Genomic DNA, 27812 nt, shown 5'->3' on the forward strand with positions numbered 1-27812 from the left:
CTCAGTGTCGATGTGACATGATGGAGGTGTTGTGATGATCTTCTCTATTTGTACAGGAATTGAGTACAGCATGTCTGAACTGAGTGATGAGTCGAGTGAGACGGAGCTTCTGAATCGTAGCCTGTCCATGTGGCATGGCTTTGAGCAGCGGACTGGCTGTGAGGACCTGGACGTTCCATTAGACCTTCACACGGCATCATCGATTGGGCAGTATGATGTAGTGAAAGAGTGCATCCAGAGGTAAGAGCAGGATTGTTGGCTGCTGAGTCCGAACAAGCAGTGAAACAATTTCAGCAAGTGGAAGCACCTACATTTAAAGATGTGAATTCTTCTAAATCGGTCTTAAATCTACCTGCAAAGATTTTAACCTATTCCCTGTATGAATCCTAATGTGCCATTAGATTGAATGTTTCAATACTTGAATGTTGTCCATTGACCTGCCAAACCGCCCAGCTCAGACGGTTAGTGTTCTGTCGATCTGCCAGTAATTCCAATGTAAGACACCACATCAGCAATCCCAATGTAAAATGCACATCAGCAATCCCAGTGTAAAACACACATCAATAATCCCAGTGAAAAACACACATCAGCAATCCCAGTGTAAAACATAAATCAGCAACCCCAGTGTCAAATGCACATCAGCAATCCCAGTGTAAAACACAAATCAGTAATTCCAGTGTAAAACACACATCAACAATTGCAGCAAAGCAGCTCAAATTAATGTCCCCAGCTTCAGGAATCTGTCAGTATTTCCCCCTTATCCCAAACCCAGGAATCCCTATTTAGTGACTTACACACTTACAGATAGAGAAAATCAGTGTTAAACTGGATAGACTGTAATTTATTATCTTTGAATTTGATGCCAGTGTTGAAGGTACCCCTGGGCTGAGGGAGTCATCAGTAACTATGTTGGTGCATAGAGTCGGATGACAGAGACTGGCTCAGTATGTGGGTGTGAATCTGCTTCAGTGAGTGGGTATGGATCTGAGTCAGTGTGTGTGTGGGTCTGGGTCTGTCTGTGTGGATATGTGCTTGGGTCAATCTGTGTGTGGGTCAGTCAGTGTGCAGGTGTGTGTCTGGGTCAGTGTGTGGGAGACCTGCTGTGAGCAGAGAGTGATTTATTATTTGCCATGTTTAGAGGAAAGGTAGACCCGAATCAGAAGAATCGGGGAGGCTGGACCCCTCTAATGTATGCATCATATATTGGCCATGATACCATCGTCCACCTCTTGCTGGAGGCGGGAGTGGATGTCAACACGACGACAGAGAGAGGGCAGAGCGCGCTGATGCTGGCAGCCAGCTGTGGCAACGAGAGCATCGCCTATTTCCTGCTTCAGGTCAGTTTGTTTCAAGCTCAGCTATTGTGTCATGTGTTCTGGGGCATGTCAGAGGTAGAAGTTAGGTTATAGAAGCTGATGGAGATAATGTAGTGCACACAAGGCAACAGAACATCCTGAGTATGCAATGAATGGGATTGAATTGGTGCGTAAGGAGAAACTGGGACTATAAGACTCATCACTTCGAATATTCAGCCAGTGTAGCAAAGCAATGGAATTGGGATCCTTGGATATGTAGCTATAATAGTTGTGTATGATTCCACAGTGGTTATGCTGGGGACATATAATGCACTGGGCAGCCCTCATTTAAGATAATGGTCACCACAACACCAAAGTTGTACTTGTATTTGAGCAGGAGTAGGGAACCTCTGATTTCATTTGGCCCGCAGCAAGATTTCTAAAAATATAGACCTATGAGAGTAACGCCTTCAAAATAGCATTTATGATCATAATTACGAATTTGCTTTGGATAAAAGCATCAGCTAAATTACTGTAATAATATTTAACAATATAATATTTAAATTTAGCCATTGCATTAAAACAGCGGTGAGTTAAGCATTTCTGTATTCTCTCTTTAAAGAAAACTAAATTCAGTTGATTTTTATATGTCTGTGGCCTGTGACTGATTTTGTCTATGCGTGAATGGCCCATGATAAAAAAAGCCTTCCCACCCCTGTGTTAGAGAGACACCCAGACTGATCGAGTGTAAAGGAAGGAGCTATGAGGAAAGGTTAGGGAAGACCTAAATCTACAGTGATGAGAGGAGGTGATAATGGGACATCATTCGGGATATAAATATTAAATGGGGAATTTTGAACATATCATTGCAGAACCTTATTGCATACTAAGCTACAAAAGTAGAACCAGATATAAAAGTAAGGCTTCAATGGGAGGGTTAAGACACTAGAGGGTTTGATAAAGGGTCATACAGCCTCGAAATGTTAACCCTGTTTTTCTCTCCACATAGGCTGTTAGACCTGCTGAGTTTTTCCAACATTTTCTGTTTTTGTTAGGACACTGGAGGAATAGGCTCCACTGGGAGTGTTAAGGCACCAGAGGTTTGATGGGCTATATGGCCTTTTTTTTCCATTCATGCAGCAAGGGGCTGAGCTGGAGCTGAAGGATGACAGAGGCTGGACTGCTCTGTTCCATTGCACGAGCACCGGACACCAGCAGATGGTGAAGTTCCTTCTGGACAACGGGGCTGATGCAAACCTAAAGTAAGACACAGCTTGCATGTCTATCACTCTGAGAGCTTGTCCCGTGTCCCATTTGATCACACAAATAAAATTTAAAAAATACTATAAATACACAGCAGGCCTATCTGCGTTTAGGTAACTGATAATGTACTAAGTCAAAATTATTCACCTGACCTCATCTCCATCTGAAACATTAAACTAGAATATGATTAAATGTTATTACCTGGAAAAACTCAGCAGGTCTGGCAGCATCGGCGGAGAAGAAAAGAGTTGACGTTTCGAGTCCTCATGACCCTTCGATGAGGTCATGAGGACTCGAAACGTCAACTCTTTTCTTCTCCGCCGATGCTGCCAGACCTGCTGAGTTTTTCCAGGTAATTCTGTTTTTGTTTTGGATTTCCAGCATCCGCAGTTTTTTTGTTTTTATGATTAAATGTTGCCCCCTGCTGGCTTCCTAGAATCTTTATACTGTATTCTCTCTCTTTGAAGCTACTTATTCCCATTTTTAAAAGAATTTCTAAACTCTGTTTCAACACAGTTTTTGAAGAGAATTTCACATTCTACCCAACTTCTAGTTAAACATTTTTTTCCATCCCCTTTAATTCTTTTTAAAATTATCTTAAGTTTGTGCCTTTCATTACCATCTCGCCAGTCAATGGAAACTCACCCACTATTTACTCTTATCAAAATCCTCCATGATTGTGAAGGTCTCTGTCACTACTTGACCTGCTCAACTATAGAAAAACTAATAATCTCCCTAAAATATTTGTGCTATCTCCAAACAAAACATTTGTAATGTCAACCTTACATGTGAGGTTTTGTCTAGTCACCGCTGAGTCTTTTACTGTTGGTTTTTGTCTCAAGGCACTGCCTCATATGTCTCTAGTCCTCAGTCCTCACCACACACCCCACAGCCACCCCTTTCCACCCACAACCCCCCGCCCTCGTACTGCACTTCTACATAATACCAACAGCCCCAAATGTTGCTAAGCCTTCTCTCCAGTAACTGAGCTAACACTGCTACCTTCTGTTTTAGAGAGCCTGTGTTTGGATTTACGCCTTTGATGGAAGCTGCTGCCTCTGGTCATGAGATCATTGTCCAGTACCTCCTGAATCATGTACGTGTCTCTCACTTCCCACCTTATCCTGTGCTGCACTAAGTTCTGGGTTTGGGCAGATGGGTAGAAGTCAAATGTCAGCTGGATGTAACAGTCTTTCAGCTATCTCTTGATGACAGGTGTTTCCCCTGCTTTGTGTGTTTATTGTCCTGATCCCATACAGGATTTATGTCTGGGTCAGGCTGACAGACCCCACCATCATTAGTGGTGAGCAGCTGAGTCTCACAGAGCAGGGAGACAGCAGTCATTCCTGGCCTGTGCTGCATCAGCTGGAAATAGACTAGGCTAGGAGGGAGATCTTTTAATTCTTTCATGGGTTGGCATCACTGCCAAGGCCAACGTTTATGTCCATCCCTAATTGACCTTGTGAAGGTGGTGGTGAGTTGCCTTCTTGAACTGCTGCAGTCAGTCTGGTGCAGTTACGTCTGCAGTGCTGTTAGGAAGGGAGTTCCAGGATTGTGATCCAGCGACAGTGAAGGAATGCTGATATATTTCCAAGTCAGGATGGTGTGTAGCTTGGACGGGAACTTGCAAGTGGTGCTGTTCCTGTGCACCTGATGCCCTTGCCCTTCTAGGTGGTAGAGGTCACTTTTTTGTAAGGTTCTATGGAAGAAGGCTTGGCAACTTGCTGCAGTGCATCTTATATATGGTACACACTGCTGCTACCGTGTGTCGATGACTTCAAGGTTTCAATCAAGCAGATTGCTTTGTCATGGATGGTGTCAAGCTTCTTGAGTGTTGTTGGAGCTACACTCATCCAGGCAAGTGGCGAGTATGCCATCTCACCCCTGAATTGTGCTTTGCAGATGGTGTACAGACTTTGGGGAAACAGAAGATGAGTTACTTACTGCAGAATTCCCTGCCTCTGACCTGCTCTTGTAGCCACAGTATTTATATGGCTGGTCCAATTCAGTTTCTGGTCAATGGTAATATCTGTGGCGTGAATGTTACTTGCCACTTATCAGCCCAACCTGAAAGTTGCCCAGGTCTTGCTGCATATGGACATGGATTGCTTAACTATCTGAGGAGTTGCAAATGGCACTGAACATTACACAATCATCAGTGAAAATCCCCACTTCTGACCTTATAGCAGTAAGGCCAATGATGAAGCATCTGAAAATGGTTTTGCCTGGGACATTGCCCTGAGGAACTCCTGCTGAGATGTCCTGGAGCTGATCTGATTGGCCTCCAACAACTACAACCAACTTTCTTTGTGCTAGGTATGACTGCAACCAATGGAAAGTTTTCCCCTGATTCCCATTGACTTTAGTTTTACAAGAGCTCTTTGATGTCACATTAGGTCAAATGCTGCCTTGATGTCAAGGGCAGGCAATCTCACTTCACCTCTTGAGTTCAGTGCTTTTGCAGTTGTTTGGACCAAGGCTGTAATGAGGTCAGGAGCTGGATGGCTTGGCAGAGCCCAAACTGAGCATCAGTGAGCAGGTTATTGCTGAGTAGGTGTCGCTTGATAGCATTGACGATACTTTCCATCATGTTGCTGATGATTGAGAGTAAACTGATTGGGCAGTAACTGGCCAGATTGGATTTTGGTTTTTGTGGATAGGATATAACTGGGCAGTTTTTCACATCGGCAGGTAGATGCCAATGTAGTAGCTGTACTGGAACAGCTTGTTTAGCAGCACAGCTTGTTTAGGGGCACAGGTCTTCAGTACTACTGCCAGGATGTTGTCAGGGGCCATAGCCTTTGCAGTATCCAATGCCTTCAGCTGTTTCTCAATATCACATGGAATAGATTGAATTGTCTGAAGATTGGCATCTGTGATACTGGGGTCCTCAGCACAAGGCTGACTCGACTGTTCTGGCTGAAGATGGTTGCAAATGCTTCAGCCTTGTCTTTTGCACTGATGCCCTGTGCTCCTCCGTCATTGAGGATGGGAATATTTGTGGAGCCTCCTCCTTCTGTTACTTGTTTAATTACCCACCTTCATTCACAACTGGATGTGGCAGGACTGCAGAGCTTTGATCCGTTTGTGGTGGGATTGCTTAGCTCTTTCCATAGCTTACTGCTTCCATTGTTTGGCATGCAAGTAGTCCTAAGTAGTAGTTGACCAATTGACATTTTATTTTTGGATATGCCTGCTGTTGCTCATGATATGTTCTCCTGCGCTGCTCATTGAATCAGAGTTGATCCCTTGTCTTGATGGTCATGGTAGAATGAGAAGTTACATGGAATGTGGTTGAATACAATTCTGCTGCTGCTGATGGCCCACAGTGCCTCATGGATGACCAGTTTTGAGTTGCTAGATCTGTTCTGAATCTATCCCAATTAACAAGTTGGTATTGCTATAAAACAAGATGGTGAGTTAACTCAGTGTGAAGAATGAACTTCTCCACAGAGCTGTGCAGTGGTCACTCCTACCATACTGTCATAGACAGATGCATCTGTGACAGGTAGATTGATGAGGACAAGGTCCAGTAGGTTTTTCCCTCGTGTTGGTTAACTCACCACCTGAGGCAGATATGTCCTTTAGGATTCTGCTTTGGTCAGTAGTGGTGCTATCAAGCCACTGTTGGTGATGAACATTGAAGTCCCCCACCCAGAGTACATTTTGTGCTTCTTCCAAGTGGTGTTTAACATGGAGAAATATTGATTCATCAGCCGAGAGAGGGCCATTGGTAGTAATCAACAGGAAGTTCCTTTGCCTGTCTTTCAGTTGAAGTCATGAGTCTTCTTGGGGTCTGGATTCAATGTTGAGGACTCCCAGGGCAACTCCCTCCTGCCTGTATACCATTGTGCTTCCACCTTTGGTGGGTCTGTCTTGGCAATGGGATGGTGATGGCCATGTCTGGGACATTGGCTATAGGGTATGATTCGGTGAGTATGACTAAGTCAGATTGTTGCTTGACTAGTCTGTGGGACAGCTCTCCTAATTTTGGCGCAAGTCCCCTGATGTTAGTTAGCTTGACAGGGCTGAATGTGCCGTTGTTGCTTGCAGTGCCTAGGCTGATGCCAGGTGGTCCGTCCAGTTTTATTCCTTTTCAACTTTTCTGTACTGGCTTGGTACAACTAGGGGCCATTAATTGTCAACCACATTGTTATCTGTCTGGAGTAGACCAGACCAGGTAATGATGGCAGATTTCCTGAAGAACATTAGTGAAACAGATGGGTTTTTACATCAATCAATGATAGTCTCAGTAATGGTGGCCATGAAACTATCCTTCAATTCCAGATTAATTAATTAATTAAATGTATTAATTCATTGACTCTAAATTGCACCAGCTGCCATGGTGGGATTTGAACTTGTGGCCCCTGAGCATTAGCCTGGGTCTCAGGGTTCTAGTTCAGTAACATTACTGCTAAGCCACCAACCCTGTAACTCCACTAATGAAACTACCTCCTTTTACCCATTCTGAATGCAGGACGTCCAGGTTGATGTGAAAGATAAAATTGGGGACACAGCTCGTTCCTTAGCACTGATGTATGGGTACATGAAGATAGCTAGTCTTATCGACCTGCACACAGCCCCGGTGTCCAAGTCTGTTCGTAGGGACACAGGTAGGTTGCGGTGCCGATGCATGAGGCTACTCCTTCTTCATATACAATAGGCCCAAATGTGCAATAGGCCCCTGCCTCAGACTTTTCCACACACTTAACAGGAAATCCCACAGTGTGGGACTGGATGCAGAAATGCTGTACTGAGGAGATAATAACATGATTGAATTTCACATTCAGCTTGAAAGAGAGAAGAGCAGGTCTAAGATTAGTGTTTAACCTTAAATAAAGGCAATTATGAGTGTATGAAGATAGAGCTGGCTAAAGTGAATTGGTAAATTAGGTTAAGGGATAAGCCAATGGAGATGCAGTAGCAGATATTTAAGGAGATGTTTCATAAAACTCGGCAAAGATACATTCCAGTGACAAAAAAAGACTTTAGGGGAAGGACGCACCATCCGTGGCTAAGGAAGTTAAAGGTAATATAAAATTGAAAGAAAAAGCATGCAATTCCATGAAGATTAATGACAATTCAGATGATTGGACAGAATTTTAAAAACAACGAGCAATGATTAAAACATAATGAGGAGGGAGAAATTAGAGTATGAGAGAAAGCTAGCTAGAAATGTAAAAACAGTTCATAAGAGTTTCAACAGGTATTTAAAAAGGAAAAGAATAACTAAAGTGAGCATTGGTCCTCTAGAGAGTGAGTCTGGGGAATTGAGGTTGGAAAATAAGGACATAGCGGATGAATTGAACCGATATTTTTTGTCTGTCTTCACTGGAAGATACAAATAACACTCAGAAATAACTGTAAATTAAGGGGTCAAAGGGAGTGAGGATCTTAACAATTATAATCACTGAAAAAATTATTAGAACTAAAAACTGACAAGTCCCCAGGTCCTGATGGCCTTCTTCCTTGGGTCTTAAAAGAAGTGCCTGCTGAGATAATGGATGCATAGGTTTTAATTTTGCAAAATTATCTAGATTCTGGAAAGGTCCCATCGGTTTGGAAACTAGTGAATGTAACTCCTCTATTCAAGAAAGGAGGGAGACACAAAGCAAGAAACTACAGACCAGTTAGTTTAACGTCTGTCAGAGGGAAAATGCTGGAAACTATTATTAAGGAGGTTATAGTGGGGCACTTAGAAAACCTCAATGCAATCATGCAGAATCAACATGGTTTTGTGAAAGGTAAATCATATTTGACAAATTTATTAGAGTTCTTTGAGAAAGTAACAAGCAACATGGATAAAGGGAAACTGTAGCTGTGGTGTACTTGGATTTCCAGAAGACATTTAACAAATATATCAAAGGTTACTAAACAAAATAAGAGCTTATGGTGTGGGGGAACATATTAGCATGAATGAAAGATTGGTTAGCTGACAGGAAACAGAGAGTAGGCATAAATGGGTCATTTTCAGTTTGGCAAGATGTAACAAGTGAAGTGCCCCAGGGATAAGTGCAGGGCCTCAACTATTTTACAATCCATATCAATGACTTGGATGAAGGGGCTGAATGTATGGTTATGAAATTTGATGATGACACAACAATAGGTAGGAAAGTAAGTTATGAAGAGGACATAAGGAGCCTACAAAGGGATTTAAATAAAGTAAATGTCCAAAAATTTGCCAAATGGAGTATAATGTGGGAAAATGTGAACTTGTCCACTTTGGCAGGAAGAATAGAAAAGCAGCATATTATTTAAATGGAGGGAGATTGCAGAACTCTGAAGTACAGAGGGATCTAGGTGTCCTGGTACATCAATCATAAAAAGTTAGTATGCAGGTACAACACATGATTAAGAAGTCAAATGGAATGTTGTCATTTATTGAACGGAAATGGAATATAAAAGTCGGGATGTTTTGTCACAATTGTACAGAGGATTTGGTGAGACCAAAGTGTAGAGTACTCTGTAGAGTTTTGGCCTCCTTATTTAAGAAGCGACATAATTGCATTAGAAGCAGTTCGGAGAAAGTTCACTGATTCCTAGGATAAAGAGGTTATCTTATGAGGAAAGGTTGGACTTCAGAGTTTAGAAGAATGAAAGGTGATCTTATTGAAACTTATCTGATCCTGAGGGGACTTGACAGGGTGGATGCTGAAAAAATATTCCCCCAAGTGTGAGAGACCAGAACTAGGGGATACCATTTAAAAATAAGGAGTCTCCCATTTAAGATGGAGATGAGGCGAATCTTTTTCTCAGAGCATTGTGAATCTGCGAAATTCTCTTCCCAGAGAGTGTTGGAGGCAGGGCCATTGAATATTTTTAAGGCAGAGGTAGATAGATTCATGACTAACAAGGGAGTCAAAGGGCATGGGGGTAAGCTAGAAAGTTGAGTTGAGGCCACAATCAGATCAATGATGATCTTACCAAATGGCAGGGAAGGCTTGAGAGGCCGAATGGCCCACTCCTGCTCCTAATTTTTAGGTTCATGTGTTCGTGTTCCACAGTGTGGGACCAGGGGCAGGAATGATGTAGGGTAGAGATCCCATAGTGTGGGGCTGTGGGGGGCAGGAATGCTGTCGGAAGCACATTATACAGTAACAGTCAAACTGGAGATGGAGAGGCAGTGGGGAGTAGAAAAAAACCTGCAACATTGGGGAGTTGTTACTGGAGCAGAGGCATCAGGTTTTATTCTGTCACTAGAATCGGTACAACTATGGCTCAAGGTGGGTTAAATAATAAGCAGAGATAAAAACAAAAAATTGCGGATGCTGGAAGTCCAAAACAAAAACAGAATTACCTGGAAAAACTCAGCAGATCTGGCAGCATCGGCGGAGAAGAAAAAAGTTGACGTTTCCAATCCTCATGACCCTTCAACAGAACTGAGTAAAATTAGGAGAGGGGTGAAATATAAGCTGGTTTAAGGTCCGGAGAGGGTGGTTTCCCCCCACCTTAAACCAGCTTATATTTCACCCCTCTCCTAATTTTACTCAGTTCTGTTGAAGGGTCATGAGGACTCGAAACGTCAACTTTTTTCTTCTCTGCCGATGCTGCCAGACCTGCTGAGTTTTTCCAGGTAATTATGTAACTAATAAGCAGGTCTACTTATTTACTCTCGGAGACCATGTGGGTACAAGCTGATGGATAGCGATCCAGTATCCAGTCATAGCTTCTATCAGCCAGTCTCCCAGTGAGATTGCTGGGCAGCATAGTAAGAGGTCACTGAACAGAGTGTGAAAGAACTGTGTGAAGCTGCTTAATCTCTCTACAGGAATGGACGAAGACTTCAGCTCCTCCGATGAGTCCTGCTCATTCCAACCGCACCACCCACACACTCGCCACTCAAATTTCCGGAGAAACAAGGGCCCCAGTATTCATGATGGACCACAGGCACTAGCCCACATCACAGGTCGTGGAACCAAGGGATGGCCACAGCAGTATGGTATAATTGGTTTCATTATCTGTGAGGGGGTGAGAGACTGGATTGTGTGATGGGTGCGTTGTGGGGGGGCCTTTGTTTAATGTCTCAACCAAAAAATCAACTTAACTTTTGTGCTGAAGTTTCTGTAATGAGATTGGCACTTATAACCTCCTGACTCAGAGGTGAGAGAGAAAGTAATACCCACTGAGCTTTGGCCGATCTAATTTGACTGGGAGGCATAGATGCAGAGGGTAAGATTCCCTGTGAACTTTGAGTGTGTTGGGAGACTAATAGATTACATTTTAAAGCATGGTTCTCAGACTGGGGTTGGTAAAGAATTTCAAGTGGGTCCATGAAATAATGTGAAAGTATCATGGTCAAGTTTAAACAAATGAGTGATGGCCAAAGGCATGTTCCAGCTCTCTCCCTGGGCCCCTGCTCTCTGCTCAGGCTGCAATCATCTTCATACTCTCGCTCTCCCCCTGCTCCCTTAATGCTTTCCCCATGCTCTGTTCCCTCCATACTGCTGCCTTCTCTGGGTTCCTGCCAAGGATAAACACTCTGCAGTGAGAAGCAGACACACCCATCTCACTGATATCTGTACACAACTACATACTTTCTTAAAAGCATTATTAAAACACTCCTTACAAGCAACACTTTTATATTCTGAGTATTTCATAGTATTTTAATTTAAGTGGATGGGGGTCCAAGATTACTAATCCATTTGAAAAGAGTCAATTCAAAAAAATTGAGAATCACTCTTTGAGGGGAGAGTCCTGTGTTAATCAACTCACAGTGGGTGTCTTCAGCTCCCCCACCCCGTTCTCACCATTCCTCCTCTCTGCATTGTCACATTCACTGTCTTTTCAGAGTCTCTCCCACCGCAAGGGTACGTCACATTCAAAAACAGCCAGGAAGTAGATGAAGAGGATATCCGGAACCGTGATGTCACCTCCCCGATTAATGAGCACGACGTAGAGAGCAACAGCAGCAGGGGTAGGTGCAACTGCTGCTGTCTCATCATTCACTGGCAGCTGAGGGGCTGGTCGCTTCCTTGCAGCTAGGTGTGTGTTTGAATAAGCAGAAGCATGAATGTGCGTGTGCAGATGAACATGTGTGCGAGTGAGAGCACAAGCGTGAGTCTTAAGTGAGTGTGAGTGAACATGAGCATGACTGTGTAAGTGTATACAAATGAGCATAAGTGTGTGTGTGTGTGAGAGAGAGAAAGTTCTTCACTCATACAGAGTTTTGTGCACCTCCCCTGCTCCCCAGTGCTGAACTCTGCATCCCAAGAGAACAAGACTAGCAGCAGCTTAAAAGGCAGCTTATTGTTTTGGCTACAAATCTCTGATTGGGATGCTCAATTGAACCATTAATCAGTTTTCCTCCTCTCTTGCCCATGCCACTGTCTGTGAATTTTTTTTTTTGCTCTGTCTGCATTGACTCCATGGTTGGGCTAGATTTCCCTGTGGTAGGAGTGTGCATGTTGGATGTCTCAGGCTGATGACAGTTTCTCTAATATAAAAATAGAGAATGCTGAAAACAATCAGCAGGTCAGGCAACATCTGTGGAGGGAGAAACAGGGTTAACATTTCAAGACTGTGACATTTACTTAGAATGGTCTTCGACCTGAAATGTTAACTCCGTAGATGCTTCCAGACCTGCTGAGTTTTTCCAGCATTTCTGTTTTTATTTCAGATTACCAGCATCTGCAGTATTTTGCTTTTGACAGTGTTCCTAACAATGACTGACAGTTTTCCTCTGCTGTAGAAGAAAATTCATTCTGCATCACCGACACTGTGACCACTCGCAGGAGCAGCGGCAGCAGCAGCGAAGGGCTGGTGAAAGCATTGGGTGTTAGCCGTGAGGGATCTGTGGAAAGTAACGAGGTGAGAAAGGGTACAGAAAGATGCTGGCCCATTATGCAGATGTCAGGGTATTTCCAAACCATAAGTGAACTTGCTTAATCCTCCACTTCCCCAGCCCTCTGGAGATGCAAATAGCAACTCCAGTTTGCATGTGAATGAGCTGAGAGGAGCGCAGTTCGAGAACTAATATGGCTAACAGTACAGTTGTGGTCTGTGTTTAGATGCAGATAATTGTAAAATTATCTATTGGAGTTATTAGGACATGTCTGTAGTGAAAGACAGTGGGATCTGGTTTCGGAGTGAAGGACAGTGAAAGCTGGATTCTGAGTGAGGGGCAGTTGGATATGATTTCTGAGTACTGTGTTAACGGCCGCACTATCCATATTCTCTACAAATCACACCCTTTTTTTTTGAAGGATTCGGATCAGTCTAGTAAATGCAGTAACAGAAGGCAGTTGAGGATTCGCAGAGGCTACGTCCGGAGCGTGGAGAGTGCCCATTCAGGAGGCAATGACATTCCCACAATTCTCAGTCCACAGCTACAGATTCCAAATAAGGAAGTGGTGAAGTACCAAGGACCAAAGGTACAGTTTGGTCCTGAGCACAGTAATTAGCTTGTGTAGGTGGTTATCCTGGGTCCCTTTGTGAGGTCAGAAACTTCCTATAACCTCGATCTGATGATCTGAATCTTCCATAATTATCTCTTACATTAACTTAAAATCACAGCTGTTAATCGTTAGGAATGACACATGTCATCACCCCATTTAACATCTTAAAACTGGTTTACTGCTAAATGTGAAATACATCATTGGACATATCACAGAATCACAGAATTGTTACGGTGTAGAAGGAGGCCAGTCAGCCCATTGTGTCTGCACCAGTCCTCAGCATTTTAACTTAGTGCCAATCTCCTGCCTTTTCCCCGTAACCCTGCACATTGTTTCAATTAGATAATCACCTAATGCCCTCTTGAATGCCTCATTTGAACCTGCCTCCACCACACTTCCAGGCAGTGCATTCTAAACTATAACTACATACTCTCTGTGTCAAAAAGTTTTTTTCTCACCTCGCATTTGCTTCTTTTGCAAAACACTTTAAAACTGCCCTCTGGTTTTCAATCTGTTTACGAGCGAGAACAGTTTCCCCCTATCTACTCTGTCCAGGTTCCTCATTATTTTGAAAACATCTATCAAGTCTCCTCACAGACTTCTCCTCTACAAGGAAAACAGTCTCAATTTCTCCAATCTTCCTTCATAACTGGTTCCAGGGATGAGACACTACATTCTTGTAAACCTCTTCTGCACTCTCTCCAATGCATTCACATCCTTCCTATAGTGTGGCGCCCAGAACTGTACACAGTACTCCAGCTGAGGTCTAACCAGTGTCTTACATATGTTCATCATAATCTCCCTGCCCTTGTACTCTATGCCCCTATTAATGAAACCTAGAGTAGTGTATGCTTTAGAAACGGCTCCCTCTACCTGTCCTGCCACCTTTAATGACTTATGTGCATATAGACCCAGGTTTCTCTGCTTCTGCACACCCTTTAGAATAGTATCCTTTATTTTATACTGCCTCTCCATATTCTTTCTACCAAAGTGTATCACCTCTCACTTCTCCATATCGAACTTCATCTGCCACCTATCTGCCCACTCCACCAATGTGTCAATGTCCTTTTGAAGTTCTACGCTGTCCTTCTCATAGCTTACAATTCTCCCAAGTTTTGTGTTGTCTGCACACCAAGATCTAGATCATTTAAATATATCAGGAAGAGCAAGGGTCCCAATACCGACCCCTGGGGAACTCCACTACAAACCTTCTTCCAGCCCGAAAAATACCCATTACTGTCTGTTTCCTATCCCTCAGCCAATTTTGTATCCACATTGCTACTGTCCCTTTTATTCCATGACTTATAACTTTCCTCACAAGCCTGTTGTGTGGCACTGTATCAAGCATCTTTTGGAAGTCCATATACACCACATCAATGGCCTTGCACTCATCAACCATCTCTGATACCTCTTCAAAAAACTTCAGTAAATTAGTTAGACACGATTTTCCTTTAACAAATCCATGCTGACTCTTCTGAATCAATTCAAAGTTTTCCACGTGACTATTAATTCTAACCCAAATATTTGTTCCTAGAAGTTTCCCCACCACTGAAGTTAAATTGACTGGTCTGTAATTGCAGGGAAGATCTTTACAAGCTTTTCTGAACAAGGGCGTAATGCTTGCAATTCTCCAGTCCTCTGGCACCTCCCCTGAATCCAGGGAAAATGAAAGATTATTGCCAGTGCCTCTGTAATTTCCACTCTCACTTCCTTCAATATTCTTGGATGCATCTCATCCGGTCCCGGTGCCTTATCAACTTTAAGTACTGACAGCTTATCCAATATTTCCTCCTTATCAGTTTTAAACCCTTCTAGTGACTGAGTTTCCTCCTCTGTCACCATGGCGTGGGCAGCATCTGCCTCATAGATAAAGACAGATGCAAAGTATTCATTTAACACCTCAGTCATGCCTTTTGCCTCTATGCTTAAATCCCCTTTTTGGTCCGTAATTGGCCCCACTCCCCCTTTTACCACCTTTTTACTATTGATATGCTTATAGAATACTTTGAGATTTCATTTTATGTTAGCTGCCATTCTTTTTTCATAATCCCCCTTTGGTTCTCATATTTGCTTTTTCACATCCCTTCTGAACCTTCTGTATTCATCTTGGTTCTCAATTGTATTTGCTACCTGACATCTGTAAGCACACTTTTTCTTTTTTAACTTAATTTCTATCTCCTTTATTACCCTGGGAGCTTTGGATTTATTTGTCCTACCCTTCCCTTTTGAGGGAATACACCTGACTGTGCCCAAATCATCTCCTCTTTGAAGGTGGCCTATTGTTCACTGTTTTTCCCGCTAACCTTTGGTTCCAGTCTGTCCAGCCCAGCTCCGTTCTTGCCCCATTAAAGTCCTCTCTGTGCTAGTTGATTATTCTTACTCTGATTTGACCAATATCTTTTTCCACTGTAATCCTAAACCTTATAATACAATGATCACTGTCCCCTAAATGTTCCCCTACTGTCATTGATCTTCTTGGCCCACCTCATTCCCAAGAACCAGGTCTAGGTGCCTCCCATCTTGTTGGACTGGACACATACTGCTGTGGGAAATTTTCCTGAACGCAGTCTAGGAACGCTTGTCCCTCACTGCCCCTTACACTACCACTATCCCAGTCTATATACGGGTAATTAAAGTCCCCCATTATAACTACTCAATAAAACTCAGCAGGTCTGGCAGCATCGGCGGAGAAGAAAAGAGTTGACGTTTCGAGTCCTCATGACCCTTTGACAGAACTTGAGTTCGAGTCCAGGAAAGAGCTGAAATATAAGCTGGTTTAAGGTGTGTGTGTGGGGGGCGGAGAGATAGAGAGACAGAGAGGTGGCGGGGGGGGGTGTGGTTGTAGGGACAAACAAGCAGTGATAGAAGCAGATCATCAAAAGATGTCAACGACAATAGTACAATAGAACACATAGGTGTTAAAGTTAAAGTTGGTGATATTATCTAAACGAATGTGCTAATTAAGAATGGATGGTAGGGCACTCAAGATATAGCTCTAGTGGGGTTTTTTTATAATGGAAATAGGTGGGAAAAGGAAAATCTTTATAATTTATTGGAGAAAAAAAAAGGAAGGGGGAAACAGAAAGGGGGTGGGGATGGGGGAGGGAGCTCACGACCTAAAGTTGTTGAATTCAATATTCAGTCCGGAAGGCTGTAAAGTCCCTAGTCGGAAGATGAGGTGTTGTTCCTCCAGTTTGCGTTGGGCTTCACTGGAACAATGCAGCAAGCCAAGGACAGACATGTGGGCAAGAGAGCAGGGTGGAGTGTTAAAATGGCAAGCGGCAGGGAGGTTTGGGTCATTCTTGCGGACAGACCGCAGGTGTTCTGCAAAGTGGTCGCCCAGTTTACGTTTGGTCTCTCCAATGTAGAGGAGACCACATTGGGAGCAACGAATGCAGTAGACTAAGTTGGGGGAAATGCAAGTGAAATGCTGCTTCACTTGAAAGGAGTGTTTGGGTCCTTGGACGGTGAGGAGAGAGGAAGTGAAGGGGCAGGTGTTGCATCTTTTGCGTGGGCATGGGGTTGTGCCATAGGAGGGGGTTGAGGAGTAGAGGGTGATGGAGGAGTGGACCAGGGTGTCCCGGAGGGAGCGATCCCTACAGAATGCCGATAAGAGGGGTGAAGGGAAGATGCGTTTGGTGGTGGCATCATGCTGGAGTTGGCGGAAATGGCGGAGGATGATCCTTTGAATGCGGAGGCTGGTGGGGTGATAAGTGAGGACAAGGGGGACCCTATCATGTTTCTGGGAGGGAGGAGAAGGCGTGAGGGCGGATGCGTGGGAGATGGGCCGGACACGGTTGAGGGCCCTGTCAACGACCGTGGGTGGAAAACCTCGGTTAAGGAAGGAGGAGGACATGTCAGAGGAACTGTTTTTGAATGTAGCATCATCGGAACAGATGCGACGGAGGCGAAGGAACTGAGAGAATGGGATGGAGTCCTTACAGGAAGCAGGGTGTGAGGAGCTGTAGTCGAGATAGCTGTGGGAGTCGGTGGGTTTGTAATGGATATTGGTGGACAGTCTATCACCAGAGATTGAGATAGAGAGGTCAAGGAAGGGAAGGGAAGTGTCAGAGATGGACCACGTGAAAATGATGGAGGGGTGGAGATTGGAAGCAAAATTAATAAATTTTTCCAAGTCCTGACGAGAGCATGAAGCGGCACCGAAGTAATCATCGATGTACCGGAGAAAGAGTTGTGGAAGGGGGCCGGAGTAGGACTGCAACAAGGAAAGTTCCACATACCCCATAAAGAGACAGGCATAGCTGGGGCCCATGCGGGTACCCATAGCCACACCTTTTATTTGGAGGAAGTGAGAGGAGTTGAAGGAGAAATTGTTCAGCGTGAGAACAAGTTCAGCCAGACGGAGGAGAGTAGTGGTGGATGGGGATTGTTCGGGCCTCTGTTCGAGGAAGAAGCTAAGGGCCCTCAGACCATCCTGGTGGGGGATGGAGGTGTAGAGGGATTGGACGTCCATGGTGAAGAGGAAGCGGTAGGGGCCAGGGAACTGGAAATTGTTGATGTGACGTAAGGTGTCAGAGGAATCACGGATGTAGGTGGGAAGCGACAGGACAAGGGGAGAGAGAAGGGAGTCAAGATAACGAGAAATGAGTTCTGTGGGGCAGGAGCAAGCTGAGACAATTGGTCTACCGGGGCAGTTCTGTTTGTGGATTTTGGGTAGGAGATAGAAGCGGGCCGTCCGAGGTTGGGCGACTATCAGGTTGGAAGCTGTGGGAGGGAGATCCCCAGAGGAGATGAGGTCAGTGACAGTCCTGGAAACAGTGGCTTGATGTTCAGTGGTGGGGTCATGGTCCAGGGAGAGGTAGGAGGAAGTGTCTGCGAGTTGACGCTCAGCCTCCGCGAGGTAGAGGTCAGTGCGCCAGACAAGTTCGACTAGGGACTTTACAGCCTTCCGGACTGAATATTGAATTCAACAACTTTAGGTCGTGAGCTCCCTCCCCCATCCCCACCCCCTTTCTGTTTCCCCCTTCCTTTTTTTTTCTCCAATAAATTATAAAGATTTTCCTTTTCCCACCTATTTCCATTATAAAAAAAACCCCACTAGAGCTATACCTTGAGTGCCCTACCATCCATTCTTAATTAGCACATTCGTTTAGATAATATCACCAACTTTAACTTTAACACCTATGTGTTCTATTGTACTATTGTCGTTGACATCTTTTGATGATCTGCTTCTATCACTGCTTGTTTGTCCCTACAACCACACCCCCCCCCCCCCCCCACCTCTCTGTCTCTCTATCTCTCCGCCCCCCCACACACACACCTTAAACCAGCTTATATTTCAGCTCTTTCCTGGACTCGAACTCAAGTTCTGTCGAAGGGTCATGAGGACTCGAAACATCAACTCTTTTCTTCTCCGCCGATGCTGCCAGACCTGCTGAGTTTTTCCAGGTAATTCTGTTTTTGTTTTGGATTTCCAGCATCTGCAGTTTTTTTGTTTTTATAACTACTCAATGTTGTTTACACCTCTCTGTAATTTCCTTGCAGATATGTTCCTTTATATCCTTCTCACTAGCTGGTGGTCTATACGTTACACCGAGCAATGTAATTGCACCCTTCCTATTCCTTAGCTCTAGCCAAATCGATTCTGTCCTTGAATCCTCTGACACATCCTCTTTCTCCAGTACAGCAATATTCTCCTTAACCAAAAACGCCACATCTCCTCCTTTTTTCCTATCTTTTCTGAACACTTTGTAACCAGGAATATTTAGCACCCAGATCTGCCCTTCCTTAAGCCAGGTCTCCATTATCGCCACAACATCATAATCCCACAAGGCAATCTGTGCCTTTAACTCCTCAATTTTAACTATACCCTGTGCATTCACATACATGCAGTGTAACCCTGATTTAGACTTCATTACTTGCTTCCTTACTCCGACTCTATCTATTAACTTAGTAATCTCTGTTTTAGTGCTGTTTGCCTCTCCCAACATTCCGTTCACCCTGGTGTCACTTTTTAATATTCTCTCATAGTTACCACATCCCTGCTGAGTTAGTTTAAACCCTCCCCGACAGCACTAGCAAAACAACCTGCAAGGAATTCAGTCCTGGCCCTGTTCAGATGCAACCTGTCCAGCTTGTAAGGTGCCATCTCTGCCAGAGCCAGTCCCAGTGTCCCAGGGCTCTAAAGCCCTCCCTCCTGCACCATCTTTCCAGCCACGCATTCATCTGTCTTATCTTCCTATTTCTGTACTCAGTTGCACGTGGCACTGGGAGTAATCCGGTGACTGCTACTTTAGAGGCCCTGCTTGCTAATTTTCTACCTAGCTCCCTAAATTCCAAGCGCATTCCCCTTCCTACCTGTGTCATTAGTACCAATGTGCACCATGACCTCTGGCTTTTCGCCCTCCCCCACAAGAATGTCCTGCAGCCATTCTGTGACATCCATGACCCTAGCACCAGGGAGGCAACAAACCATCCTGGAGTCACGTTAACGGCCGCAGAAACGCCTGTCTGCTCCTCTAACTAAAAAATCCCCTATCAGTACTACCTTGTGCTCTTCTTCCTTCCCTCCTATACAGCTGAGCCTCCCGTGGTGCCACGGGCTTGGCTGTTGCTGCACTGCTCCAAGGATCCATCACTCTCACTGATATCCAGAATGGAAAACCAGTTAGTGAGCTGGACTTCTGGGGACTCCTGCAGTACCTGCCTGTTTCTCTTGGACTGCCTGGCACCACCCATTCCCTATCTGCCTGCTAGCCCCTATCTTGCGGTGTGACCCCCTCTCTGAATGCGCTATCCATGTAGTTCTCTGCCTCACGGATGCACCTCAGTGACTCCAGCCACTACTCAAGCTCTGAAATGTGGAGCTCAAGGTTGTGCAGCTGGTGACACTTCCTGCACATGAGCTCGTCTGGGTCATGAAAAGTGTCCATGACTCCCCACATGCCACAGGACGAGCATTTCATTTGGCTGAGCTATCCTGCCATGCCTTAACCTTGAACTTTTAAATCATTTAAACTTTTAAATCCTATTGAATAAACTTTACCAAAAAGTACAGTTCCTACTTTATTCTGAACCTTAGGAATAGAATAAACATTTCTGTAATGGGATACTCTCTCAGACACTGGGATCCTGTGACACTCTCTCAGACACTGGGACCCTGTGATTCTCACAGACACTGGGATACCGTGACTCTCTCACAGGCACTTGGAGACTGTGATTGTGTCTCTCACAGACACTGTGGCTCTCTCAGACACTGGGATAGTTAGTGTTTTGCATAGATACTGTTAAGGCAGTGATAGTTAAAGCACTAATTTAAACATCCATACTTATGAAGGATCAGAACTCAGCTATTCCCTCCCACTTCTCTCTGGAATAGGCTTGAGAAGTTGGGGGGCTTGCTAATGTTTCTGTGTCCTATCTTGTTGCATCACTTCCATATCCTCAGTGGTATTATGGAGTTTTGTCAATGTTCCCTCTGGTTACAGGACTTGCCAGAGTTTCTGGAGCAGATCGGCTGCCTGAAGTATCTGCACATCCTCGAGGAGCAAGACGTGGATTTGCGAATATTCCTCACTCTGACAGAAACTGATCTGAAAGAAGTAGGCATTACGTGAGTAGGTGCTACGTGAACAGGTAGATCCAAGGTGTGTTGTAACTGGGAGACCGAGGACTAGGAAGGACTGGTGATGGAGTATCAGTTGGAGGGTGGTGGGAAGCAGTGGGAGGTGGGATGAAGTTAGTGACGAAACTCTGGGTGTGTGATTTATTGCTGGTGTCTCTGCAGGTTGTTTGGACCTAAAAGGAAGATGACAGCTGCGATCGCCCGCTGGCACAGTAATGCCCTGCCTCTCGATAACACCCTGGAGCAGGTCTACGCTGACCGGCTGGAGACAGAAATGCAGGAAATGGCCATTCAGCTTCACAAGGTGCAATTTATTTCATGGGACTGAAAGTAATTAACTGTCTCTGTGAGAAATTCATTAATTGAGGCATTGATTTTCTAGGGCAAATACAGCATGGATTAGTTATAGAGTAAAGCTCCCTCTACACAGTCCCATCAAAGACTCCCAGGGCAGGTACAGCATGGGTTCAATAGGTTAAATACAAAGTAAACTCCCACTGTTCCAATCAAATACTCCCAGGTACAGGATGGATTAGATATAGAGTAAAGCTCCCTCTACACAACACAAAAACAGAATTACCTGGAAAAACTCAGCAGGTCTGGCAGCATCGGCGGAGAAGAAAAGAGTTGACGTTTCGAGTCCTCATGACCCTTCAACAGAACTAGGTGAATCCGGTTTTAGGGATTCACCTAGTTCTGTTGAAGGGTCATGAGGACTCGAAACATCAACTCTTTTCTTCTCCGCCGATGCTGTCAGACCTGCTGAGTTTTTCCAGGTAATTCTGTTTTTGTTTTGGATTTCCAGCATCCGCAGTTTTTTGTTTTTATCTCCCTCTGCACTGTCCCATCAAATGTTCCCAGGGCAGGTACAGCATGGGTTAGATACAAAGTTAAACACCCTTCACAATGTCCCATCAAACACTCCCAGATATAGAGTAAATCTCCTTCTACACTGTTGCATCAAATGCTCCCAGGCAGATACAGCATGGCATAGATACAGAATACAGCTACTTCTACGCTGCCTCATTAAATGCTCTCAGGACAGTTACAGGATAGGTTAAATGCAGCTCTCTCTACACAGTCCTGTCAGACACTCCCATGGCAGGTACAACAGGGGTTAGATACAGAGTAAAGATCCCTCTACACTGCTCAGTATTTAGGAGACGTGTGAATGTGAACATTCTGGGCAGCCAGAAGCAAGTCTAACTCCACCCTCTGGATCAGTCTATTAAAGCTTTGTGGTTCTTTTGTCAGAAATGTGAAGAAGTGGAGTTGCTGAAGGGACGAGTATCACAGGAGCAGGAGCTGCGAGCTGTGGTGGAAGGGTTTTTAATGGAGGATAAAATGGCCTGGAAACAACAACAGAAAGAGATTGAAGATACACAGAGGGTCTGTCGCGAGATAGCGATTGTCCTTGAGCAAATCAAGTGAGTCAGTACTATCAGACACCAAGGATATGGAATTCCTAATGGGCTGTGTGTGTGACGATACGATGGGGTGATGGTACAACAGGCTGTTTGTGGGATGGACTGTGTGTATTTCAATGCCTGTGTAACAGACTGACTCTCATGGACTGTGTTTTTAACGGTCTGGTTATGACTTGGGTGCAGATGGGAAAGGCTGAGCCTTGATATCTTCAGGCAACAGTAGAGTGGAGAGTGAGGAAGCATGGAGACTATGTGAACCAAAGTTGTTGCTGTGTAACGTGATTTGTAGGTGTCTCAGTGTTGACTGGTATAGGCTCAGTCCCTTGTGTTAACCCCTGAACCACCCAACCACCTTCTCAGCTGAGGCAACAGTTTCTCATCACTTTACCATCTTTCCCAGGGCTTGTCAGTCTGAACTATCGGCCCGATTCAAAGATGGCAATGGACAGAGGAGGAAAATAGAGTTCTGGAAGCAACCACGAAACACACAGGAAGGTTAGTAATGGCTCAGTTAGGGGCTGCGTTCGTGTGTTTAATTCCCATATAAGCAGCCTCAGAGGTAACTAACTGTGCTACTGCACAGTACCAGTGGACCAAACAAACTGAAGGTTCTGACTTTTTGGAGAACAGCGTCAAATGCGCTGTCATCTTCACATGTAATTATACACGGTGAATAACACCATAAATTGTCTTCATATCTCAGCTCTATCTTGTCCTCACTTGACCACATTGAGAAGGAACCCTAGCTGATTCTATCTCCCATCCCATTCCCCTCACCAATCCCCATAGCTCAAGGGACAGTGAGGTCGATTTTAACAACCCTGCCTCCACTTACGTTTCTTGCGGAGCCCTGAATGAGTGGTATTGATAGTTGGTTAATGAAAGATTCTGACCACCCTCTTGGTCTTGTCCTTCAATCATTCAGTTCCATGTTTGGAGGAGTAGAAGGTAAGAAATGGACCTCGATAATGATATCCCTTTGGTAGCACTCCTCCATCTGAGTCAGGAGGTTATGATAAGTCCCACTATGAACTTAATCAGAAATATAGGCAGATACTGTAAGAACTACTGAGTGCTGCACTGTTAGAGGGACGGTACTGAGGGAGATCTGCAATCTCGGAACAGTGGCAATACTGAGGAAGTGCTGCACTGTCAGAGGGGCAGTACTGAGAAGGAACTGTTCCGTCAAAGGGACGGTGCTGAGGGAGTTCTGCTCTGTTGGAGGGGCAGTACTGAGCGGGTTCTGTATATTCCGAGGGGCAGTACAGAGGGAGTTCTGCATTGTTGGAGAGGTAGAATTGAGGAAGGTCCACTTTGCTAAAGGGGCAGTGCTGAGCAGGTTCTGACTGTCAGGTGGGTAATATGAGGGAGAGCTGCACTGTTGGAGGGGCAATACTAAGGGAGTTCTGCACTGATGGAGAGGCAGCACTGAGGGACTGCTGCACTGTTGGAGGGGTACTGAGGAAGGACAGCCCTGTCAAAGGAGCAGTACTGTGGGATTCTGCTCTGTCGGAAGGGCAGTTCTGGGGAAGTGCTACACTGTTGGAGCATTGGCACTGAGGGAGTTCTGCATTGCCAGAGAGGCTACTCAGGCAATGCTGCACTTTTGGAGCAGCAATACTGAGGGAGTCCTGCACTTTTGGTGGGTCTGTACTGAGGGAGTACTGCACTGTTGGGGCTGTACTGGGGGAGTGCTGCACTGTTGGAGGGGCTGTACTGAGGGGGTTCTGCACTGTCAGAGGATCTGTACTAAGGGAGTGTGCTGCACTGTTGGAGGGGTAGCACTGAGGAAGGACTGCCCTGTCAAAGGGGCAGTACTGTGGGAGTTCTGCTCTGTCAAAGGGGCAGTTCTTGGGGAGTGCTACTTTGTTGGAGCGTTGGTACTGAGGGAGTTCTGCATTGTCAGAGAGGCCACTGAGGGAGCACTGCACTGCTGAAAGGCTTTACTGAGGGAGTGCTGCACTGTTGAAGGAACAGTACTGAGGGAGTTCTGCATTGTCAGAGGCACTGTACTGCGGGAGTGCTGCACTTCTGGAGGGGCAGTACTGCGGGAGTGCTGCACTTTTGGAGGTGCAGTACTGAGGGAGTGCTGCACTGTTGGAGGGGCAGTACTGAGGGAGTGCTGCACTGTTGGAAGGGCAGTACTGAGGGAGTGCTGCAGTCTCCATTGAATAATCAAGATATAATTTGCCTGTTTGGCGTTTATGTGGGGTGTTGCAGTTGAATGCTGCTGCATTCTATGACCTGTGACCCAGTCTGTTTCTGTTGCTAATTTTCTTTTCTCTCTTTCCAGAAGGTCTTGCTAACTGGAAATCTCTTCTAGGATCCCTGAGCATATCGGAATTAAGTGGAACTCTTAAAGAATGTACAGGAGAAATGGGTAAGCAAAGCCATGTAAAAATCAGCAGGCTGTGTGTATTGCCGTTTGCTTTATATAGAGACTGGGGACTGCTTTGGCAGTGTGTGGAAGATCAATGAGTCTCCTTCATTGTCAGAGAACAGTAATTGGCCATTGATAAATGTGCAGCACACACCGAGTTCCTGTGTCACTAGGCTCTCCAGCCTTTGCTGCCTTTTGGAGTCACCTATCTGTCCACCTCCACTGGCCTGTGGACAAAACGAAGTGAATCCGTGATATAAAAACAGAAAATGCCGGAAAAACTCAGCAGGTCTTGGCAGCATCTGTGGAGAGAGGAACAGAGTTAATGTTTTGAGTCCGTATGAATCTTCTTCAGAGCTCTTTTATCAAAGTGAATCCGTGACTCAGCTGCATCTTGTTAACAGCTTAAGTGTGAAACGTGCCAAACATCTAAAAGGTATGTTGTCACTCACTGATTTCACCCCGTAGTGTGGGCTGGAACCCCAACTGGGAACGACACCCCCTGCCACTCTCCCACCCCAACTGGGAGGGACACCCCCTGCCACTCTTCCACCCCGACTGGGAGGGACACCCCCTGCCACTCTCCCACCCCGACTGGGAGGGACACCCCCTGCCACTCTCCCACCCCGACTGGGAGGGACACCCCCTGCCACTCTCCCACCCCGACTGGGAGCGACACCCCCTGCCACTCTCCCACCCCGACTGGGAGGGACACCCCCTGCCACTCTCCCACCCCGACTGGGAGCGACACCTCCTGCCACTCTCCCACCCCGACTGGGAGTGACGTCCCTGCCACTCTCCCACCCCGACTGGGTGACCCCCCCGCCACTCTCCCACCCTGACTGGGAGTGATGCCCCTTCCCCCTACTGGGATTGAGGCCCCTCCCTTCCTCAATTGGGAGTGACCGCCCACCTCCCCCCTCCAATCCCGAATGGGAGTGATCTCTCGCTGACTGGGAGTGACAAGAGTGACATTCCCCTGACTAGGGGTGACCCCATCTGTCCGGGAATGACCTTCCCTGGACTGGGAGTGACTCTCCCCCTTGATATGGAGTGATCCCACCCTGACTGTCAGTGACCACCCTGACACGACACCCCGCCCCCAGCCCTCATTGGGGGTGACTCCCACCTCCCTGGCCCCCCACCAACCCAAACCTGGTGTGACCCCTACTGAATGGGAGTGACCCTGATTGGATTTTGACTGAAGCTGTATTTACTGTGAGTTTCTGCTTCTAGGTGAAGCTGTACAAACAGTTGAACAGCATTTGGAAAACCTGCTGAACTCAGACAAAAGAAGCCCAGAATGGAGACAGAACGCTGATATCTGACACGGGTGAGTGAAGCACACTATAAGGTATTTAGCACACTGCTAGCATTTCCCACAGTGTACAGCAGCTGTTCCAGTATGTGGCCCTGCCCTCCCTCTGGCTCTGCTCTGTGCTGTTCAGGCTCTGCTCTCTCTGGCATTCCCCTTCCACATCCCTGTTTCCCATTGCACTTACTTTAGATTTTCTCAGGTTTGCTAGGCTGTGCTGAGTGAAGGGAAATGAATGACACAAGAACCCATCCTGTTTGGGGATAAATTCCGATGTCCTTTTTGAAAGTCCTTTGCTGCTTTTCTTGTTAATGTTTTTCCTTTTCTCTTCCATCCTTAGATCCGACACTGTCAGATGTCTGAGGGATTCATGGAATCCAGTATTAGCTGACTGGACGGAGGGTGAAAGTGCCACCCTGAAGAAAAGCAGCCTTTCTCTGTAGCTTCTAGACCCCAGGCCTCTACAAGATCCAGGCCACCCTTGGGGATGAAGAGTGGGAAAGACAAACAACTCAGCCCTGCCCAGGCCCTGATGACGTGCAGGACTCGAAGCAGTTCCTGTGATGGAGCAGTGAGATGAGGAGATGTTTGGACTCAGCACTAACAGGCAGCCTTCCTGACGCAATGTGCCCCTCTGGTTGACGGGCCGCTGAAGTCGATGCTTGTTTACCCATTGTGTCGCTCTTCAGTAGCTCATTTTACTATTAACTCCCTTCAACATCTGACCTGCTGAACAATGGATTCTGATCCTCTGAAAACTGATTAGCCCAGCTCTAGGGCAGCCAGTACAGACACAGGTCCTTTCCCCACAGCCCTAGTATGACTTGAGATGTTTTAGTCAAAAGCTGCAGCTGGTGATGTGGGAGTGTATCTGAGGGAATGTGTGCTGAAAACTTGAACTATTTAGCCAACAGTGATCTGCAATGTGAAATCATCCATCACTGATCTGCAGGGCAACTGGAAAGCTATAATTTAACACTCTTACAGGGACCAATGCCTGGATTTGAACTGTGACCTTATGAAGATCAGGACCTGAGCTAATGAACTGTGACCTTAGAGACAACAGGTCCTTGGCTGATGAACAGTGACCTTATAGCAAGCAGGACCTGGCTGATGAGAGAGTGTGTTCTGTACTGTGTAGAAAACACTTGTCCAATCAATAAACCAGTGGTCTGTGTGACTATGTGACACCCTAGGCAAGATGTGAAAATAATCACAGAATGTTGGTGTGTTTCCACTCGCTGTATTCACTACAGCATACAGCAAATACTGTTTCCTAGCATTCATTTAAAGGTTTTGTTTTCAAATGGGAATATGTTGAGGTATTGCAACTCGAGCCTGGTTAAAGAGAATGAGCATGTGGGATTTATACCTGTGTTTGGGATTTATACCTGTATATTAGAGAGTGAGTCATTGAATAGAAACATGGAAATTTGGAGCACAGAAAGAGGCCCGTCATGCCTGTGTCAGTCAATAGAGCTATCCAACCTAATCCCACTTTCCAGTCTGTTGTCCTGTTGGTTACAGCGCTTCAACTCAATATCCAGGTACTTATTTAAATGTGAGGAGAGTTTCTGCCTCTTCCATTCTTTCAGGCTTTGAGTTCCAGACCTCCAACATCCGCTGGGTGAAAAAAATTATCTTCAACTCCCTTCTAATGCTTCCATCAATCACTTTAAATCTTTGCCCCAGGTTATTAACCTCCCTACAAAGGGCAATAGCTTCTTTCTATCCATGCTATCTAGACTCCTTATAATTTTATACATCTCAATTAAATTGCCCCTCAGCCTCTACTGTCCTAAAGAAAATAACCCCAGAAAATCCCATCTTTCCACATAGCCAAAATGCTCCATTCTTGGAAACCTTCCCATAAATCTCCTCTGTACCCTCTCTAGTGTGATCACACCCTTCCTGTAATGTGGTGATCAGAAATTTTTTTTATTCATTCACAGTATGTGGGCTTTCCTGCCTGGGCCAGCATTTATTGCCCATCCCTAGTTGCCCTTGAGAAGGCGATGGTGAGCTGCCTTCTTGAACTGCTGCAGACCCTGTGGTGTAGGTACACACACACTGCTGTTAGGAAGGGAGTTCCAGCATTTTGACCCAGTGACAGTGAAGGAATGGTGATATATTTCCAAGTCAGATGGTGAGTG

The 27812-nt window shown here is 45.5% G+C and overlaps 2 protein-coding genes across 14 annotated transcripts in view; one reads left to right on the plus strand and one right to left on the minus strand.

The window, feature by feature from the left end:
• Window positions 1–11381, minus strand: part of LOC121287918 (dynein axonemal-associated protein 1) — an 88679-nt gene extending 77298 nt beyond the window's left edge. For 10 of the 12 annotated variants that reach the window (XR_005945269.1, XR_005945270.1, XR_005945268.1 and 7 more), the window contains exon 1: window positions 1–128. The gene's annotated coding sequence lies outside the window, so the exon portion shown is untranslated. Of the gene's footprint in view, window positions 129–11270 lie in introns of those variants that run through there. The other 2 variants (XM_041205994.1, XM_041205996.1) reach the window with 2 other exon arrangements.
• On the plus strand, window positions 71–26872 carry anks3 (ankyrin repeat and sterile alpha motif domain containing 3). Of its 2 annotated transcripts, none has more exons than XM_041206003.1 (16): window positions 71–240; window positions 1139–1337; window positions 2436–2557; window positions 3573–3654; window positions 7036–7171; window positions 10327–10497; window positions 11347–11472; window positions 12247–12365; window positions 12761–12928; window positions 20401–20525; window positions 20700–20841; window positions 21792–21964; window positions 22365–22459; window positions 24258–24344; window positions 25581–25677; window positions 26000–26872. In XM_041206003.1, exons 1-15 carry the CDS (start codon window positions 71–73, stop codon window positions 25670–25672), a joined length of 2007 nt encoding a protein of 668 aa, XP_041061937.1. In that variant the 3' UTR covers window positions 25673–25677; window positions 26000–26872. The 2 variants fall into 2 exon arrangements, with proteins under 2 accessions (XP_041061937.1, XP_041061938.1); XM_041206004.1 differs by having other exon boundaries at window positions 24261–24344.
• The last annotated feature ends 940 nt before the right edge of the window (window positions 26873–27812 follow it).

Source organism: Carcharodon carcharias, chromosome 15 (assembly GCF_017639515.1).
Source record: "Carcharodon carcharias isolate sCarCar2 chromosome 15, sCarCar2.pri, whole genome shotgun sequence".
Lineage (NCBI taxonomy): Eukaryota > Metazoa > Chordata > Chondrichthyes > Lamniformes > Lamnidae > Carcharodon > Carcharodon carcharias.